The sequence below is a fragment of the Phalacrocorax aristotelis genome, chromosome 3, assembly GCF_949628215.1.
Source record: "Phalacrocorax aristotelis chromosome 3, bGulAri2.1, whole genome shotgun sequence".
In the NCBI taxonomy this organism is placed as follows: domain Eukaryota; kingdom Metazoa; phylum Chordata; class Aves; order Suliformes; family Phalacrocoracidae; genus Phalacrocorax; species Phalacrocorax aristotelis.
Genome location: NC_134278.1, coordinates 3,496,586 through 3,516,367, shown reverse-complemented (window position 1 = coordinate 3,516,367; position 19,782 = coordinate 3,496,586). Strand labels below are relative to the sequence as shown.

Genomic DNA, 19,782 nt, shown 5'->3' with positions numbered 1-19,782 from the left:
CTTTCAGGCTGAACCAGGTTTCTGTGATAGACTCTGCTGCCCCGTAACATCGACTACAAAGAGGGATTTTGCTCTGCATGCACAGGTTTAAATCCTGTCCTTGCTGGAGGTGTTGTCAGGACATCCTGATGGAGCATTTCAAGTGAAATTTCTTGGGGTCTTTCGAGGAGGTTCAAATCCTCTTGTCTGTGGCTGTTCGCTTTTGGGGATTCAGGTGGGGTTCTTTTTCAGTATGATTCTGAGCCAGTGGTTAAAGGTGTTCAGATTAACAGGAATTTAACTAAAGTCTTTATAATTACAGTGATGCAGAGGGCATCTTGCCCTGAACAGAGTGGCAATTCATACAGCTTTTGACAAAAATAGACACGTATAAGAGTTCTCGTGCTTTATCTCCAAACAACCTAAACTGTGCCCAGGAAATCCTGGCTGCTGCTCTCCCAGCACATTTCCAGTGCAGAATTAGCCCAGGTGATTGGTACCTGGATAAATTTAGACCAGGCTCAGACCAGACCGTCTCTCGTTCCTGTAAGCGTGCATTAGAAGACAGAGATACACATAGCTGTTTGTTCTGAGGGTCTCTATGGACCCCAATACAGCCCTGCCCACATGAGATTCAGCATGCCCTTTGGAGGATGGACTGGGGGAAGATGCACAAAGTCATGGTGGGAAGATCCTGGAGAGATATTGCCACTTGTGTGGATAGCCTGGGTCCTCACTGCTGGGGCTGTGGGTTACCCAGCTACGTGAATCCCAATTTAAGTGATAAACAGCAGCTATTCTAGTTGAAAACACCATCCAATGTAGCCCCACACTGACATCAAAAACACCACCAGTAAGATTAATGAGATTTCTGGTTTACTTGCCAAAAATCACAAAGGAAAGACCTATATTAACACCCTCAAAGTAGCATCCACTGAAGTGGGATTATCAGCTTTTGGTGAGAAGGGGACAGTGAATTCTTTTTTTTTACATTTACTGAACATTTAGGGGAAGTTTCAAAATGGAAGATCCATTTCAAAATAAATAGCTTCATGTCATATATAACGTCACAACAATTAATGTCACCTCAGAAGGGACTCCAAAGGCAAGATTAGTCTTGCTGTGTGTCCCCTCTTTTCTCTACCCCATGATTGCCTCCAGCTTCTTTAGGACTGAAACTATTCACCATACTCACCCCAGATGGTCTTAGACACCTGCCATGCATTGCTCCCCCTGAAATGTATGATTTTGAAGTTAATTTCCTTTAACTCCACCATTAAACTCCCATCAGAGACCCTGGTGGCTGGATGGACCTTCAGAACAGGGCTTTTCTCTGTAAGGCAGGGTTTGCCCATCTAGTTGTAGCAATAGAGTCATGCTGGCATTTTCCCGAGACCAGATTCTTAGAAGGATTAACCTATATTGCCAAAATAACATTTTGCTGGCATAAAGCTGTCTCCACATCTGTATTACACTTTACCTAAGCTCTAGCTGCCATGCTTGGGCTCCCCAGAGCTGTCTGGACACAGCAGCCACCTGGGCTAATTTAGTCTGCCAAAAAGCCCAGCCTGGAAAATCTGACAGTATGAGAGGCTCCATCTCCAGGACCTGAACCACAGGTCTTTCACATTATTTTTAAAGTGATGAAGGTGATTATATGACCACATTTGTGATAGAGCACAGATTATGTCTATACCTGTAATTCAAACCGTGCTGGAGGCCAAGCACTGGTGCTTAAGTGATGCTGTTAACATGGTCTTTGGTATGGTTTTGGCCAGCTAGCCCTTTCCCAAAGATTTCCCAGGCATGAGAAAATGAGTTCACATCATCTAGGAACCACTCCCAAAAGGCAGATTGGATACAGCTACAGAGAGCATTTAATAGTATGGACATGGCAGACTCTGCCAGCTGGGCTCAGGGTCAGCGAATAGTCCTGGCTCTGTTTCTCATTTGCTAGTTTAGATGTCACCGCAGTGACCCAGGTTCTCTCAAGGCCTCGGTTCTCATGTGCCCTTCTCCTCTCCACCGCTTTTTTATTAGCTGTTATCTGGCGGCGAGCCACTATACAAGACCAAGATCTCAGTTAGCTAAGTGGGATGAGGCTTGTTTGAAGATCTGTGTATATATAAGGACTGAGATTTCAGCTAAGTGCTGCCAGAAATGTTTCAGCTGTGGAGTGGATGTCAGCAGCTTTTTTTTGTCTACATAAATAGGTAAAAACGGAGATACCTGCAGTCAGCACCCTAGGAAAAGGGCAAGGCTATTACGGAAAGCAAATAGTGGACTTACCTGCCTCTGAGGACTGTGTACAGGCACTCCTGTTGAGACCAGCCGCCTTCTCATTGACGTAGCAGGGGGATATTGCCTTTCTGCTACCACTTTCTTGAGGATGGTGATAACTCTGTCTGCCTGGTCAGGGAAATGCAACTTGAATATGTCCTCTGACTGATCATGGCACCCTTCTCTCATCAGGATGGCGGTGGGGGCTTGTTTTGCCTGCTTGGCCGTCAGTCATATAAAATCATTGTGTTGCACCACTTGAATTCGCCCACGTTATGTTGGGTCTGTCAAACTCTGCTAAGCTGATGCTAGCTATTCTGCTCATCTGGGAGCCACAAACAGGTTTTCCCAACACTCCTCTCTGCTCTTCTCACCTTGATGGGACTCAGAGCTCTCCTCTGAGCTCTTGTGGGGAGTTAGCGGATGCTAAACCACTGCTACCGGCTTTTCATCTTACCTGCTTCTTGTTTGGTCATTTCAGTTTGATCTCCCACACTCCAGGTGGAGTCAATGGAGAGACAGAGAGGCATTTCCAGAGGGCAGCTCATCCCATGTTTCAGACAGCTCTCCTTGGGTGAGATAAACACTGAGGCACATGATGCAAGGAAGATCTTCATTAAGAGTGTTTTAAAGCAAGGGGGAAGCTTTGCCAATCCTTATGTGGTGGGTGATAGCCAACATTTTCAACAGGATATCTGATGCTTCGCTGAGGGTATTCAAGGACAATCCAAAACGGAGGGCAGATTATCCCATTCCTGCTTGGCCTGGGGTGCTTGTGCCTCCTGCAGAAGGATCAGTCGCTGGCTTGCATCCAGGAGAAGATACAAGACTAGATGGCCCCAGGGCCTGAGCTGGTTTGGCAGCTCCCGAGTTCACAGAGGAGATGAATAGGAGGAGACATGACAGAAGCAGCCGAGATAATGAGAGCACAGATCAGACGAATGTGGCCGGTCACCTCTTCTAGCAGCAGAGAAAAAGGGGCATTCAGGAGAACTGAAAGGCAGCAGGATGAAAGGGGAGAAAAGCAAGTCCTTTTGAAACACAGTCCATAGTGAACCCGTGGACCTCAGTTCCTCAAGGCAGTGCTAAGGCGAATGTTGGGGGGGACTAAAAAGAGATCCAGCATTTCTGGGGTCAGTGAGGACATCTTAATTTAGCAAAAAGAAAAGGTTTTAGGAAGCATTCACATTTCAGGACATGAGCCAGCCTTTAACTGGCAAGGGGTGGGAGGGCGACTCTCCATGCGAGCAAGCTGTTCTGAAGTTGTCTGCTATGGAGTTTCTCAGTCTCATAATAAAAGGTTTGGGAATGTGGATGTTCCTCTGATCTAATGTGGAAGAGCCCTCCTTGTGTTAGCTTGGACTTGGACTATCCTGTATAGAAACTCAATGCAAGCCTCACGTCAGGAAGTCCCCATGGGATGCAGTGGTACAAGACCCTTTTCTTGTTGTCCAGACCTACTTGGAGATTGGCCCCTGAATTGAGTTACTTACCTTTGTTCCCTGACTTTCCCAAACAGTTACCAGCAGTTTTCTATTTCTTGTGGACTGGTGACGCTGTGTCCTGTGGGACTCAGGTCCTGGGGAGAACGAGGCTGTGATGTTCCTTGGAGGAAAATCTCAGAAGAGCTCCCTAGCAAGGGAGCAGATGCTGAGGATTTGGGACTCACCCCTTGCCCAACAAAACCAAAACATTTTTCACAAGAAAGAGTGAAGGACAGGGTGCTGGTGTAACATCTCTTCCCATTGTCAGGCTCTGGCTTTTCCTCCCTGGTCACTCCAGCTCTTGAGTAGAGTACAGAGGTGTCACATAGATGCGAGGAGGCCACTCCTGGGTCAGACTTTCGAGTGATGTTCACCAGAGGTGGAACAGTGCTCATCTGCCTTAATGGACTGGTTAAGGAAGTGTCCTGAAATCCTATGAGGAAAATGAATGGCAAAATGGTCTATGCAGCCCTCTATTATTTATATACCGGTAACAATCCATATTTTTCCATGTTCAAAGTGAAAAACAAAGAGGGAAAATGAAGGAAAGAAGACAGAAGTCATTCCCTCCTCTGAAAGAGAAGGAAAAAAGAAAGATCAAGCATCAGACTCCAGCAGGTACAATGAAAATCAGACCTGGGGTCTGATTCTGACCCCTCTTACCCTGGTGCCAATAAATAAAAACAGATTAAAAAGTAAGGGGGAGCGACTTTCAGGCGACGTTGTTACAAAAGCAGAGTCTGGCTCGATCTCTTGTATATAAACGCATTTTCACTCTGTGCGCATCAAAATGAAAGCCTGTTCCTAGATTCATACTGAGCTTCAGGGAGGAATGTGCCACCCAAAGGGGAAAACGCGATAACAGGGTTCACAGCACAGAGCCCTGAGCAGCCAGCGAGTGACGGGGAGGGACCGAGACGTGGCACTTGGCATTAAGCAAGCGCTGCCTTCGCACAGGCGTTGATGGAAGGTTCCATGTCACACTGAGTATTTGCTGCCCAGCTCACCTGGGAGAAATGTTGGTATCTTCCCATTTTGTTTTAGTAGAGTCTTCAGGAGAATTAATGTCAAAAAAAGAAATAGAGCATCATTTAAGCATCATTTTCAGGTTTAAAGGGACAGGCACCACAGTAAATACTTAGGGAATATGCTACAGCAAGTGCATTCAGATCGCTTATAGCCAATAACCTGCAGCTGGAATCATGATGAAAACTGTACATACCCCTAGTGAAAAACATCTCTCCTCAGCTGAACAACACTGTGAGTAAGGAAAAAATGGATATATTGTTCATTTTAAATATTCTTTTTTTGTGTGTGTATATGATTTGTCTACAGCTTTTATTAGACTAGTTGTAAAACCATGTGTAATTGCATAGTATGAATAGGCCAGATAGACTGGGATGGCTTTCCATGCACTGTTTTTATTCCTGCACATATATGGGCTTTAAAAACAGCAATGGCAATCTAAGGGGAGTCATTATTTTGAGACTCTCTTGTGGATGTGGTTTTCTTCAAAGAGCCCCGTCATATTTATGAGGTGGCCTTTTCTTTTTCTGGGCCATCAGTAGGAACTAGAGGATGAAAACTGAAGCAGGCTGAAATTCAGCCTGCCCCTGCGAGCTTCAGCAAGGCTCCAGAACCTTCCCTTGAATTCAGAGTGGTTCATGCTCTTCTCCCCTATCAGACCACTACCTGCATTATAGTCTAGTCCACTCATGCTTTCATGATCCCAAGCAATGGTTCTTGTTTCCCCTTCTCAGAGATTCTATGCCTTGGTCCAACACTCTTCTCAGAAAGTTTAGCCTTTTATATAGATGCCTCATTTCCCCTTGCTTTCTCATTTCTGTTCACCATTTACCATTGCTTAGCCTCCGTGCCACGTGTGTTTACAGCTGGGGACTGTTCATTAGGTCCCCTGAGAAAGGCAGAATTACTAAGGCAAGAAGTCAGCATCAAAGCAGTTTAAGATGACGGGCGAGTTCAGCTCCAGAGTCAGACACCTAAATAAAGGTGTCTCTGACGGAGGTGTCTCCATGTGATGGGGGTGTCCAAGCTTCCCCTGTGTTAAGTGGAGATGTAGGCAATATGACCACAGGGTCTAAACAACAACCTTCGCACAGCTCTGGCTCCACTAGCTGTGATGGGTCAGGAAACAATTTGGTTGACTTTTGCCTAGTGTCATTTGAGGTGCCCTGAGTACCCTGCCTCACTCCAGCTCCCAGCTCCAAAATATTCTTGTCTTCTGTATACAAGTCTGTCACATCTGCCAGCCCCACATGGAGGTCTGGAATATCCTAGAGCATCTCAAATGTTGCTGGATTCCCACCTGTGACGGTTGCACTAAGCCTTAATTCTCCGTTGAGTAAAGTAAGAGACACCACTCACCCATGGACACCCCGAGGTGAGTCTCTAGAGTAGGAGCTGTCTGAAATGCAATGTGAGAGAGATCTATTCTCTGCCTTAGCACAGATTTTGTATGAGACCTTGGATAAATCCTTCAATCTTGGTGCTTCTCCTGTCAAATGGGGACATGATAAAGCTCTGTCTCTGAATGTAGGTTAGGAGATGTCTCACCGTGAGGACTTCAGGGCATATTACTAAAGGGATCTGGGGGACTAATTCTTGTGATGTGTCATTCAAGATACATGGGCTTGACTTCTCAATGGTGCTGACTGTGGCCTGCGAGTCACTCATTGCTTCTAGCAGGTGATAGGAGGAGTTCAAGGGCTGTCGTACAGCCCAATGAAGAGAGTTTGAAGATAACCCCAGTCTAGGCCAGTCTGACTTGTTATGGGCAGGTGGGGTACAGATCCCACAGATGCAGCAACAGGGCTTCCAGCCTCATGGTAGCTGACATCCTCCTGGCTTGAGAATGCCCACAGAGATCTGGCGGTGCATGGTGGGTATTTTCCACTCCCAAGAGTAAGCACAGAGTGGGAGGAGTGGGAGTGGGTTTTTTGAAGTGACTTCAGTTTTAAACCAACCCCAACCCTTTGATAAACAAACCTTGGAAGGGAGTTGAAACCCACTCACACTAGATGAAGGTGCGTCAGTCACCATGTGCAAAAGTCAAAATCAAAATAAAAAAGTACTTCCCATGTGATCCAACTTGCCAGGACTTTTTGTTCTAGTTATAATTGGAGAGACCTCTCTAGTTGCTTAGAAATAAGGCCTGGAGAAGTGGAAGAGAAAGGAACAGTTTATCCCATAGTCTGTGAGAATTGACTATTGTATGATGATATCACAGGTTAGAACTAACAGGGAAAGATGGGAATGAGAAACTCATGATCAAGATGACAAAAGCCAAGGTGTGCTTTGTCATTTAGGTCTGTATGAAATAGCCAGGGAAGAATTTCTGTGGCAACACGGTAAGAAGTACTGGAGAAGTCATCATATCACCCCATGATTCCTGTTGACATCCACCTACTGATCGCACCCCTTTACACCCAGGTCCAGACCCTGCTCATCCCTAGGATGCCAAATTTGCATTCACGAGAGTCATGAATTTTTAAACAACTGCAGGAATATGTCAAAGTCTCTGGAGAAACTTCATTCCCCCCCTCAGATCTTAGTGCAAATGAGGAGGCAACAAACTGTTTCATAAGGGTAGGACTCATCCCACCTGACTGCTGGTGTTCGCAAGTCCCCGCACTCCCCTGTCAAGGGATGGAGACAGAAACTTTGGGAGCATGAGTCAACCCCCCCTTGTCCCACACGTGGATCTTAGGACAGGGTGAATCACTTTCTGGGGGTGTCTGCCTCTCTCTGTTGACTCGATGAGACGTTCAGATGACTATCAGCAGGCATGGTACCGTGCAATATGTGACTCAACACACATAGTCTCAGCCAGCTCTGTGCGATTTACAGCAAAGACTGTGATTAGTGTAGGTTTCTGCACTGAAAACCTTGCAGTGGGAAAAGCCTTTATGTGTATACTGGGGTTTTGTTTCTGGTGTATTTTCTTCTTCTCTCTATTATAGAATAAACGAACCCAAGAGAAACATTTTAAGCCAGTGGGACACATCTCTCTCTTGTGGGTTGGCACTGGTTGAGTTTCGGTATACAGGTACATTTAATGCCATACAAGTTTCTGGTATAACAGCACTAAAATAAGGCAATGTATTACTTTTTTTTCTGCTTATCATGGAAAGTTTTTAAACTGAATAGGTAGAAGATAGTTCAACAAGCAGTACTTATACACATAGCAGCATTTACCTTAAGAATTCTGTGGCATTGCTTAGCCTTCCAAAAGTTTAATTATGTCTACTAAAACTGTAACACATCTGATAGTTTAAAAATAAATCTTATCAACATCTCTTTGGGGCTGAGACTATTCACTTTTAGAAGTTTCCATCCATTAGAGTCCCCAAGTCCTATATGCAAGTGCTTCTTATCGAGGGCTTAGAACCTGGGGAAAATTGTGGTTTTCTTGAAGATTGTGGCCTAAAGCTTCCCTCATTAAGGCCACTGATCTTACTAGTTTGTGGCTTGTTGTTTTTTTAAAATTCAGTCTGAAATGCTAATGCACGTGTGAGCCATAAGCCAAGGTATTGAGAGCTGGTGGAAGGGTGTAGCTTTGGTGGACCTGCAGGCTGGGAGAATTTCAATGAGGGGCAGAGGTGGAGGTCTGCCATCCTTCCCGGCCACCTTCTCCAGCACCTCTCCTCCAGGCATAGCTAGGCTGGAGTGGGTGGAAATCTAACCCCAACACAGTGTGGGGTGGGCTCCTCAAAGAGGAGAAGATAAACTCTCTAGAGTGAGGTCTGAAGAGCCAGTGGATCTTCTTTCCATCCCCGTGGGAGCCAGGTCCTTGTGGGCAGAGGGAAGAGTGAGAAGAAAACAGGAGAAGAGAAATGTAGGGGTTTCAGACATTTTGGCTTTTTAACCCTTAGCAGCTGCAGCAAGATGCTGCTTGGGTTTTCTTAAAGTAGTAAAAGCAAAATAGAGCCGGGCCTAATTTCCAGTATGTTACACATCAGAGATGGAGGGGCGTTTGTTATTGTTTGTTTTCTTTGAAACCATTAGCATTTTTCCTTTCGATTTTATAGGTGGTGCTCCCAGAGAAATCTTTGGCAAAGGCCCAATCAAAGTATAGCTACCAAATTACTTATCTTCCCAAACACGGATCTTAGTCCATCATCCGTTCCCTCACCTGCAAAGCAGTTGTCCAGTGAGCAGCGGTGGGAGCAAAGGAATGAGATGCCAGTGGCCTTTTCTTTTCCCAGCAATATGTCAATTCATTTTTATTATGATGGTTTGCTCAATGAGTTGTTCAATTTACCCTTGCGGTAATCAATGATATTGTATTTTCAAAAGCTCCTGAAGTGTGGCGGGGTGCTCTTTTATCCATTGGAGCAAATAAATAGTTGAAGTGTTGGTTGTGATGGGGAATAAGATCAGGCCCTTTTGGCATATCATGGGGTGCCCACCCCATGCCAGGGCACAAGGGGATGAGTTGGGAGCCAAGGATGGCCCCAGGGCAGCCGATGCCCTCACTGATGGGAGCGGTGCCGCAGCGTCTGAGTGCACTGGGCAGAGCTGCATGCTCGTAATGGCTCCCTCAGCAGCCCCAGGCCAGGCAAGGGCATGGACCAGATCCGGGGTCTCTTTGGGGGGTTCCACCAGGAGCAGAGTGAGACAGGGCTGGAGACACAGCTATGACTTGGAACTGTAGGCCATCCAGGAGACAGCTGGACATAAGCTACTTCCAACATAGGCCTTCAGTCCATCCTGGAAACGGGACAGGGGAGTTGCTGGAGGGATCAGATTCTTTGTTTTGGGACCATTTGGTGGGTATTGATGAGTCTTAATGTTCCCTGTATTTATCTATTTGTCTCCATGGGACCACACGGTGACAAAAAACCTGCCTGTTTTCCCAAAGGAAATGCAAACGGGGACTCCTGATTAAGGCAGAGTCAAGTACAAGTTAATATGAATGTTGCTTGTATGAAAGTATTTTAGAATAAAAAAGATCCATGCGGTCACAAGGAATACAGGTGTCCTGCTCTTGCAATGGTGCACTGCAAGAGGGACCCCTTTCTGCAGAAAGTAACCTTCATACTTGGGCTGCAGCGTTTAGATGGGATCTGGATTTCAGATTCTCAACTGTGGATCTCATCAGGATGAGGACAGGCTGTTCCCTGCAAGAAGAGCAGAGCTGGGGTGGGGTGGCAGAGCCGACAGCTCAGGAATATAAGCATAATGTGCTGTGTCAGAGGAGCCCTGAATACAGCATCATTTCCAATTCCACCGCTGATATTTCTGTATTTCTCTCCTCTAGACTATAAGGACAACCTGATGTGAGTTCAACCTCTGGGCTACTGAGCCTGCCCCAGATGCAATAATGTAGTGAGCAGATGATGTTTTCAACCAAACCTCCTGTCTAACTCAGTGGATCTGTGTGTCTTCCGGCAGGTGTGTCCTCTGTGGCCTCCCTGATGTCCCTGGCTTGGGTGCTAGCCTCCTATCACAAGCTTCTTCGGGACTCTAGGGACGACAAGAAGAGTATGAGCTACAGAGGGGCCCTCATCCATCTCTTCTGGCGCCTCTTCACCATCTCATCCCGAGTTATTTCTTTTGCTCTCTTTGCTTCCATCTTCCAGCTCTACTTTGGGATCTTTGTAGTGGTCCATTGGTGTGCCATGGCTTTCTGGATCATCCATGGTGGGACAGATTTCTGCATGTCTAAGTGGGAGGAGATCCTCTTCAACATGGTGGTAGGGATTGTGTACATTTTCTGCTGGTTTAATGTCAAGGAAGGGCGGACTCGATACAGAATGTTTGCGTATTACACGGTAGTCCTGACGGAGAACGCTGCCTTGACGCTCCTTTGGTATTTTTACAGAGATCCTGACACTACTGACTCATATGCCGTGCCAGCACTGTGTTGTGTCTTTCTTAGCTTTGCTGCTGGGATAGCTTTGATGCTGTTATATTATGGTGTGCTGCATCCCATGGGGCCAAGAGCTAAGATCTTTGCCAGCTCCTGTTGCGCCGAGCTGCTCTGGGGCATTCCTTTGCCCCCCGATGTTGAGCCCATGGCACCCCAAACCCCTGGGTACCGGGGGGCCCAGGCTACGCCCACCAGAGCGGTCACGGAGCAACAGGAGGAACTCACAGCTGACACTTGCTTGCCCGTTTTCCAGGTGAGAGCAATGGTACCATCTACTCCATCTGGGCGACCCTACCCCCCAGAGGGGCCTCTCATTAAGATTGACATCCCAAGAAAAAGATACCCTGCATGGGATGCTCATTTTGTAGACAGGAGGTTAAGAAGAACTATCAACATCCTCCAGTATGTCACCCCCACAGCTGTAGGTATTAGGTATAGAGATGGACCTCTCTTATATGAGTTGCTACAATATGAATCTTCACTTTAAAAGCTCCTTAAAGCAAAAGTAAAAGAGGGGACCTTATTTTTGTTTACGGTAAACACAGATCATGAAACAAACACAAACCTTCAGATAAGCTTTCTTTCTGGTTGCTGTATGTATAAAAAAAAAAAAAAAAGATATTCTCTATGTTTTGTAAGTAAAAACAAAAAGAAAAACTTTTCTTTTGTTTTTTACACACAAGAAACAGTATTTCAACTTCCACACCTAGGATTCACAGGTGGAGAAGGAGGCATCTCCACATCAGTTTTATACCGTACACCAAGTGTAGAACATTATTTATGGGATTGGTGCTGATTGAAAAATAAAAAAAAAAAAAACAAACAAACAAACCTACAACTGCCTTATGCCCTTAGGTGCTGAGTTTCATTAAGTACTGTCACCTTTCTCATGCAAAACTCTTTGATGATTATATGCCAGGAAAAAAACGAACCAACTGAAATACAAACCGTAAAATTTAAAAAAAAAAAAAAAAAAAAGAAAAGAAAAAAATGAACAACAACAACAAAAAGAGAGAAATGTATGAAAACAAAATCTTGTTGCTCTTATTGGATTTAGCAGAAAAAAAACACCCAAATGTCTAAAGATAAGAAAGCAAAGCCAAGACAACCCCAATGGAGTTTGATTTTTTCCAACAGTTGGAAGACAAAATCAGGTCTGTAACTAAATTTGGCAACGCATTTATAACACCATTTGGCCAAGCCTGCAAGCCTTGGCCAAGCCGTGTTACAAACGCAACCCCACCACGTGTTACAAAGGCAATCCCACCACGTAACCGTTTTCCTCGTGTAAATGGGCCACGCGTAATGGTCGGTTTGCACCAGATTAATATGGTAATACAGTATCTGATCTTGTTCCGAACAATTGCACACGCTAAAGCGCCACTGACTTCAGTGGAGGAAATAACAACCGTCTGAGCCCAGAATAAGGCCTGCCACCTTGATTTCTGGAAAATAAGAAATCTGCGAACATTGAAATTGTATACCAAAAACATGATACTAAAGTACATTTACACATATCTAATAACTATTTCAGTAATAATAAAACTCAGCATAGTAGCAAAAAGCGAGTCAATTTAAAGGCACAATACTTGATCAGTGACTGGCAAAATAATTTGACCTACTGTATCATTTTAAGGCTGTGAAAGGCATACATGTATTATTTGTAATCTCGTGTAAGACCTGTCATGTCTCATTCAGTGCGAGCCTTAAAGTGATTGTAAAGCATCCTTTGTTCCATTTTGGGGGTTTTGGGTTTTGATTTTTGTTTTGTTTTGTTTTGTTTTGTTTTGTTTTTAAGGAAAACAAAACATGAAAATCGGGATAAAAACAAACAAACAAACAACAAAACAACCAACAAACTTCTTCAAACGGTAATAACCTGTAAACTGACTCACGTCTTGAGATGATTTGGTGCTTTGTATTTTTGTTGATGTTGTTGTTGTGATTTAGCTGAGAATTCTTCAAGTCGGTACATGTGGGGAACTGCTGATAAAAACTGTCTTGTGTCACCCTCTACTGTAAGTACATGGCGAGAAACACCACCAGAGGAAATTCAAGAGCGTAGCGAGAGCATCGTGGTTTAGCTTAGCCTTCTCACTGCAAGGAGATGCTGCCACCTCCGATGATGGCAAAGCCTAGACGGTCACCTGCCAAGGGCTGTGTGGTTGTCTTGACATTTCCAAATAACCCACTCGGTGTCTGAACATTCACATCTCTCGAATTCTGTTTCTGTGCTGGAATCTCTTGTTTCAAGTTAAATCACGGGTTTGCGTCTATCCAACACCCTTTTCCGTTTCGAGAGTATTGCTCCTTTAAAGGAATATTCCCGTTTCAGGGCATCTTTTCAATCCCACCATCCCTCTGCTTGGGGGGGGGGAAAAACAACAACAACAAAATGAGATATTTTTAAGTGAATGCTGTAGTATTTTCTGTGTGTACTTGCAATTTTTTATTCCAGAAATACTGTAACTGTCTAGGGTGCAAAACTCCCATGCTGACCTATTCTGAAGAGAAGATCAGCATGAGGGGGGATATTTTTTAATTATGATTATGTTTTTTTTTAATTTGAGGAATCAGTTGGGTTTTTTAATTATAATAGTATTTAAAGAAACTAGTACCAATTTTATACAACAGTTTAAAGAAGCTGAATGCTTTCTTCGCCTGAATATACCTGAAGAGAAACATTTTTTTCAATCAGTGGTCCTTTGCAGTGTGCTGAGAAAATGTTGGGGTTTCTTCAGTTGTTTCGTTTTGTTTTGTAAAGAAAACTTTTAACTGGTGTCTGTCCCTTTCAAGGAGGGCAGAACTTATTCACGCCAAACTATAGACACACGGCAAAGTTTATAAGAAGCCAAATTGTCACTGGTACTGTAATTCCCAGTCAAACTCCATTTCAGGCAAATGTTTCTGGGCTCTGATTACACCCAATATGATGGTCACATTTTCATGCAAAGGGAGGGATTTTTGTCTTGTCATTCCCTACCTAAATTCCCAGTACCTTGTCCACCGCACGCATAAATACATACATATATGCACACAGAATTATACATATTTGTGAAAAGCTTTCATTTCCCTTCTCCGTTGTCTGTGTCCCATAACCAGTCCCTTCTCAAGTGTCCTAGTAACATTTCACCCTGTTCCTTCCCTAATCAGTATGCTGTCTCCATAAAAAGAGGTAATTTGTGAAGTGAACTTGCTGTCCCCAGCTGCTGAGTCATAAAAACACAGAGGTGCCCATCTTCCAGCAACAGGCCTGCATTTCTCCTCCCAGGACTTTCTTTTGACTTACCTTTAATACCAGTGTAGACTTACTCTGATCCAGTTCCCTAAGACTCATGCCCTGTGTAAAGGAGAGCCTTGGTCCTTCCATGAAGAGCTCTCCTCTACATATCTGCATTTCATTGGCATAAGCATGAAAAAGGAATGGATGACAAACAACCCTGCTGTTCCTCGGGGACATTTCCTCCAGAAGATAGCATCCTCATTTTCAGAAGCACCATGAGAATGTCCCCTTCCCTGAACTTGTCAACCTTGAGGTCTGGTTTGGAGATGTGATCCCACTCCCTGGCCCCACCTGAACAGCCGGACCCTGCCGCTTTGCACCAGGACAGTGAGATGAGTCAACGAGCCGAGGCACACTCATCAGGAGTCGAGGAGGAGACCCTTCAGTGTTGTCTCTCATGAGCATCTGCAGCCTGCCTTCCCTCAGGAACAGGACCCTTGCTCCAGACCACCGCACCAACAGCCGTCCTCTCCAACCCGTTACGGGTGTGGAGGGGCAAAACACTCTAGAAGTGACCTTACCTCTCAATGCAGTGCTAATTTCTCACAGCCAAACCAGCTTGACTAAGGGCTTGACACACCCCTGTTCCAAAGTCCTCCTCCTTCATGGCTCGTAGTATGGATAACAATGAAGGCGGGTGCCTCCACTGCGTGTTTAGACTGTTTCATTACGTTTAGTCGCATAAACTTTCTGCCTCCGCTATTAGTCCTTTCTTTGAATGATATCCACTGGTATCTTGATTTAGCAAAAGATTTCCAGTGAGAGCCTGTGTCAGCCCTGAAGAACTATTTCTCTTTGAAGGACTTCATTACAGCCTTAATATAAAGCACATGCTTTACCACTACACCCTACGAGTTCCTGGTGGACAGTTTGGTGTGGTGACCATTTCCTCTTGGGATTGTCTGTGATCTTGTTGCCAAACAGCGCCTTTTGCCAAGCCAAAAGCTCGGGGAGGAAAATTGCCCCCAGCTCTTTATTGGTACTAATCCCAGTGCTAAGAGTCTAGTCCTCGCCTTCTGGTTTTGGGTTTGGTTGGTTTTTTGGGGGTTTTTTTGCACAGGGTCTCTTTGATTTTTTACTTTGGCAGGATGGTCAGTGACTTATTTCAGTTTCACCTGGGTTTTAACTCCTTAGCTTCTTCCCAATATTAAGTTATACCGCATCCCACCTTCTTGCCAGAAGATACCTCACGGGGGTTTTTTCAAACTGTCACGGCGAAGGATGAGCCCACATTTATTCACATCTCAAGATCAGTGGGCAACTTCTCTGGCATGTTTGTGCTGCTGGATTCACCCTGGGATCATCTAAACCAGCCCAACTATGCTGTGCCAGGGCAAAGCCAGGGCGTGAGGGCTCCACCATCCCCACTGTTATGTTGTTCAAACCTTCCCTGGTATGGTTTTGACCCACTCCAGCCAGCCCTGGGCACCTGGCCAGAGGCAGTCCCCAGTTGGCAGTTCGGATGCAGCCACTCTGTATCGGGGGTGAAAGTGTTCGGTAGCGTGGATGGGGGCAGCACTTGTCAGCTGGCTTCATGGCCAGAATGGATCCTGGCAGTGCTTCATTTACTAATAAAGATGTAACGATGTGCCACAGACCAGGATTCAGGACTTGGTGGAATACATCAGCTCCGATCTGGCATTTTTCTATTTTCTGCCTAATTCAATGGACAAACTATTTTTCAGCTCACTTTGTTCTTTTTGCTGAGGTTACTTCAAAAACAGCGTCACTTTTGTCGTGCTGATGTCAACCCATCCGTCCACCCCTCCATCCGTGTCAGATGGCTGGCATGCTTAGTGTGATAGCATTACACATCTGTAGGCAGCTAATTTGGAGACAGGAATGATTCAGACCAGACCAAATCAACAACAGAAATACAGGAATTACAAGGTCCCTGCCCGTGCCCTTGCCATGCTTTGCCACCCACACGAGGCATTTTTCACCCGCACCATACCCAACCTGAACCGCAGAAGGGGAGTCAGTGCTGTATAATGACCAGTGGAAAGTGGAGAGCCACCAATTTGAAGTGTAAATATATATATTTTCAGTGTTTTGGATTGGAGCTAATTGTCTGCTTCATCCTGTCCTTCTCTGCACCTGCCAAAAGTCAGTAGACATTTGCATGTATTTTTATTTAAAGCTGACTAGATGAAACGGGACAAAATTAATTTCAAGCCTTAGTCAGCGGCCTGCTAAAACCTGGCTGATGCTGCTCGCAAGGGGAGCATTGCTATTGACTTTCAGAGAGCAGTCGTCCTGTGCTCTTCAGATATATTTTTGTACCCACAAGATTCACTTCACAATTTATCCCTCCTCCCCGTTCCTACACAGAAATGCATGACACACCTGTCACCCACATACCTGCAGCATGACTAAACCTCCTGAAGAAAATGTGGTCTGACGTTCGTCCAGCATGATTTCATTGAAGCTCAGAGGTGCTTTGAAAAGGACAACTTACTACTGTGCATTTGCAAAACCTTTCAGTGCCTGCTTGCTGGGCAGCTTGGGCAAGAGACAATTTGGAAGCTGCCGGAGCCAGCGGAAAATTGTGGAGACAGGCTTTTCTAGGATATTTTCTTCTTTTACTGGGTTAGCTGTTCTCTGGCTTCTGTTCAGATCGGATGTGGTCATGCAAAAAAAAAAAAACCCAGAAAAGAAAAACCCAGATAACCACAACAAAATAAGGTCTATGCCAATCCCCGCAGAAGCTGAGGTAGCTGATGCTACATGGTAGGGATGATGTGAACTCTGTTGTGTACCCTTTGCTTGCTGAAGCTTGCATGTTGTTATTTTGGCAGTTGCCTAAAGCCCTGGGGCTTTGGGGATGGTAGTTTCCCAGGGTTACGGTTGCTGTTTTTATTTCTCCTTGGAGCTCAGGTGTATTCTGGTGCAGAGAATCTCAGCCTGGTTTGAATGAGAAGATTTGAGGCTATCCCAAATAGACGTGGGCAAACCTTTCACTGTGTGCAGAATGCATTTCCAGACCTTTGGGTGACGCTAGAGATTGTTGCAATCCGCTTATTTCTCCATGGGCACGTTCAGAATCCCTTCATTGTTCTGTTGTGTTTGAACTTGGGAATAATGGTGTGGTGACTCTTTTCTGTTGAGGTGTGATGTGAAGAAAGGTAGGAGCCTTCCTGCTGTGCTAGATATTGCCTGTGTTCAACCCTTGTTCCTTACTTGAAGCTCAGACAGTACGATAATGAGAAAAATGAGAAAATGAGGTGACAGATAGCTGCATATGTCCCATTGGCTCTCCACTGATGAGGAGGGAGGCAATCGGTGACAAAATAAACCTGGATAAACCATCTGGACCTTAATGTATATCCCAATATACCTACAACCCAACTGGAAAGCGATGTCATTGAAAAAAATAATGTGGACTATTGTATATTAAAAAACTAAAAACCAAAACAAAGCAAAACCCACAACAAAAGCAAGCTTTGCAAGCAGGCAAAAATGATTTGAAAGCATAAACTTTACTTCCCACGCTCCCTTTGGGACACATGCAGCAAGGCAACTGTTGAAAACCAGGCACTTTGTAATACGCGGAGTTATTTGGATTTGTGCAATGATGTGTTTGTCAGATGGTCTTTTACAGCGAGTGTAGAAAGTGGCCACGGTCTAAAACTCATTGCAGATTTCTGGGTGACAGTACTTCTGGGTTTTGACCCCAGCTCTGCCACGAAGTTGCTGTGTAACCTTGGGCAAACGATTTAACCTTTCTGTGCCTACAGTTTACCCATCTGTACATGGGTATAATAATATTTACCTACCTCACAGGGGTGTTGTGAGGCTTAAGTAAATGCATGTGAGAGGTGGTGGAAGTGCGCCGTATAAGTTTCATTCATGCTGGGTTTGGGCTGTTATCGGGAATGAGCACTAAAGGGGTTTGTTACAACACGCAGAAGGAAAACCTGCTGGTGCGTGCATGTGTCAAGAAAGTGATCTTAAGTCTTTTCTCTCCCCAAAAGCAAGGCATGGAGAAAATTGTTGTGCGCCAACTGAATAGCCTTGCTTTCCTGGTCAAATGTAATAGCACGGTTCGCAATATTATTTTCTTACACAACAGGTGACCTTTCCCTTTTCCTTTCTGTTTCTGGAAACTTGAAACTAAAGATCACAAACGTATGTCTGAACCGAACGGATTACTGATGAATACTTGAATTTCTCTAAAGGTTGCTCTCATCAGCCACGGTTAATGTGCACTAATCTTTCAGTCATCAGCTTCCATCTGAATACAGTGAAAAATTTGCTCACGCTGTTTTGGAATAGCCTGGACCTTGTTTGGGAGGCTGGTATACTGTTTGCTGAGGACTCTTGTAGGCAGGGGAAAACTAGGGTCTCAACTGATAAACATGTGAAAAATCTTCTTTCTTTTTGTTTTTGCCTTTTAAGTTCTTGACTGCCTAAGACAGCACAATAATTGCATTTTACTTGGTTGTACGGTAGCTTTTTTTTAACTGTTTCCTTACGCAAAGGGTGAAGGTGGGTTGTGAAATGATAAACTAGACTCAACGCTGCTCACGCGCGACTCCTCTTGAAGTACCCACTTTCCTGGAGAAAAAATCTGTGCCACATCCAGAGAGACTAGACCAGGCCTGCCTTCACTGTCCTCCCGCAGGCAAAACTTCCCTTGCCTTCAGTGGGAGTTTTGGCTGTCAATTATGTGTCCATCGAGGTGGATTCATCCCTGGTTGAACCCCAAGACACTCGGGTGAAACCCAGGATACCTCTCTTTAGAACGAGGGAAGGGATCCAGTTCATTGCTCCAAATATTGCCACTGGTCAGATAGTTCAGGAGGGAAAAAAAGCATGCTATAGAGAGCCTGGGTTTTTTTTTTTTTCTGTTTTTGAGCCAAGTGTTTTATTGTCTAAGTGTCCTGACCATTATATAATGTATCTTTTGGAAATGCAATGCGAGGCAAGACTCCCTGCTCCCTTTTAGAAAACCTTTTTGAAGTCTACTCATGCACTCCTTACTCAGGCAAACCTCCGGGGTTTTGTTGTTGGGTCTCATTTTCTCTCCTGAGTAAGGACTGTGAAATCTGGCCGGTTCTGGATAACCGGGTGGTGTTTCAGGCAGCCATTGTCTTCTCTAACCCAAGACTTGCCTTGCATGAAGCAAGAACGAAGCTAGGAAGCCCTCCTCCTCCAGCTCTGTCCTGGTCTGCCACGTACGTTCCGTGTCCCTTTTCTGTATCCACCATGGGGAGGTGGTTCAAAATCTTCTGGCTACATGGGCCAGGCTCTTCCACCTGATTAACCAGGCAGCTGCAGATCCTCATGTTGGGGCAGAGCAAATTCAGAAGCCCTACCCTTGCAGATGGGCCACTGCTCATCTGCATCGGCTTTGGGTCTGCTCCTCCCCACTCTTCTCCCCCAGACATTTATTTGCCCTGTTTTAAGCACTCAGCTCAGTGCTTCTGGGTTCTTTTTACTGCTTCTGTTCCAAAAAGATTGAAGCTGGGGAGAAAACCAGCGATGTAACTCCTTCGGTGCTATGCTAACTGCTTTGTTTGACCCAACCAAATGCTGGCCAACATACAGATTTTCCCTCTTTGTCCTAAGAAGCACCACTCATCTGTGTCTTGAACAGGGATGGACTGAGAGGGGTGAGAGAGGGCAAGTGTGGTTTTGAAAGCAATTTAAGTCTTGTGTATCTAGTAGAGAAAAAAAAAGATGTAAATGCAGGCTGCTTTCAAAGATAGTTGTCACCCACCTCGTGGAAGTAAATAGGATATAACCTATAAGGTATTGAGGGCATTATATATATATACATATACATATATTTAAAAAAAAAAGACAAAAAGTCCACCTTATCAATAAATCACCCTTTATTTTTCCTGAAAATGTACCGTTCA

At 44.9% G+C, this 19,782-nt stretch overlaps 1 protein-coding gene across 1 annotated transcript in view; it reads left to right on the top strand.

Moving 5' to 3' along the window:
* Positions 1-18,361, top strand: part of XKR6 (XK related 6) — a 193,094-nt gene extending 174,733 nt beyond the window's left edge. The window contains exon 3 of the mRNA XM_075086529.1: positions 10,158-18,361. Within this exon, the coding sequence (XP_074942630.1) occupies positions 10,158-11,122 (965 nt within the window). The 3' untranslated portion in view covers positions 11,123-18,361. The remainder of the gene's footprint in view (positions 1-10,157) is intronic.
* Positions 18,362-19,782: the final 1,421 nt, after the last annotated feature.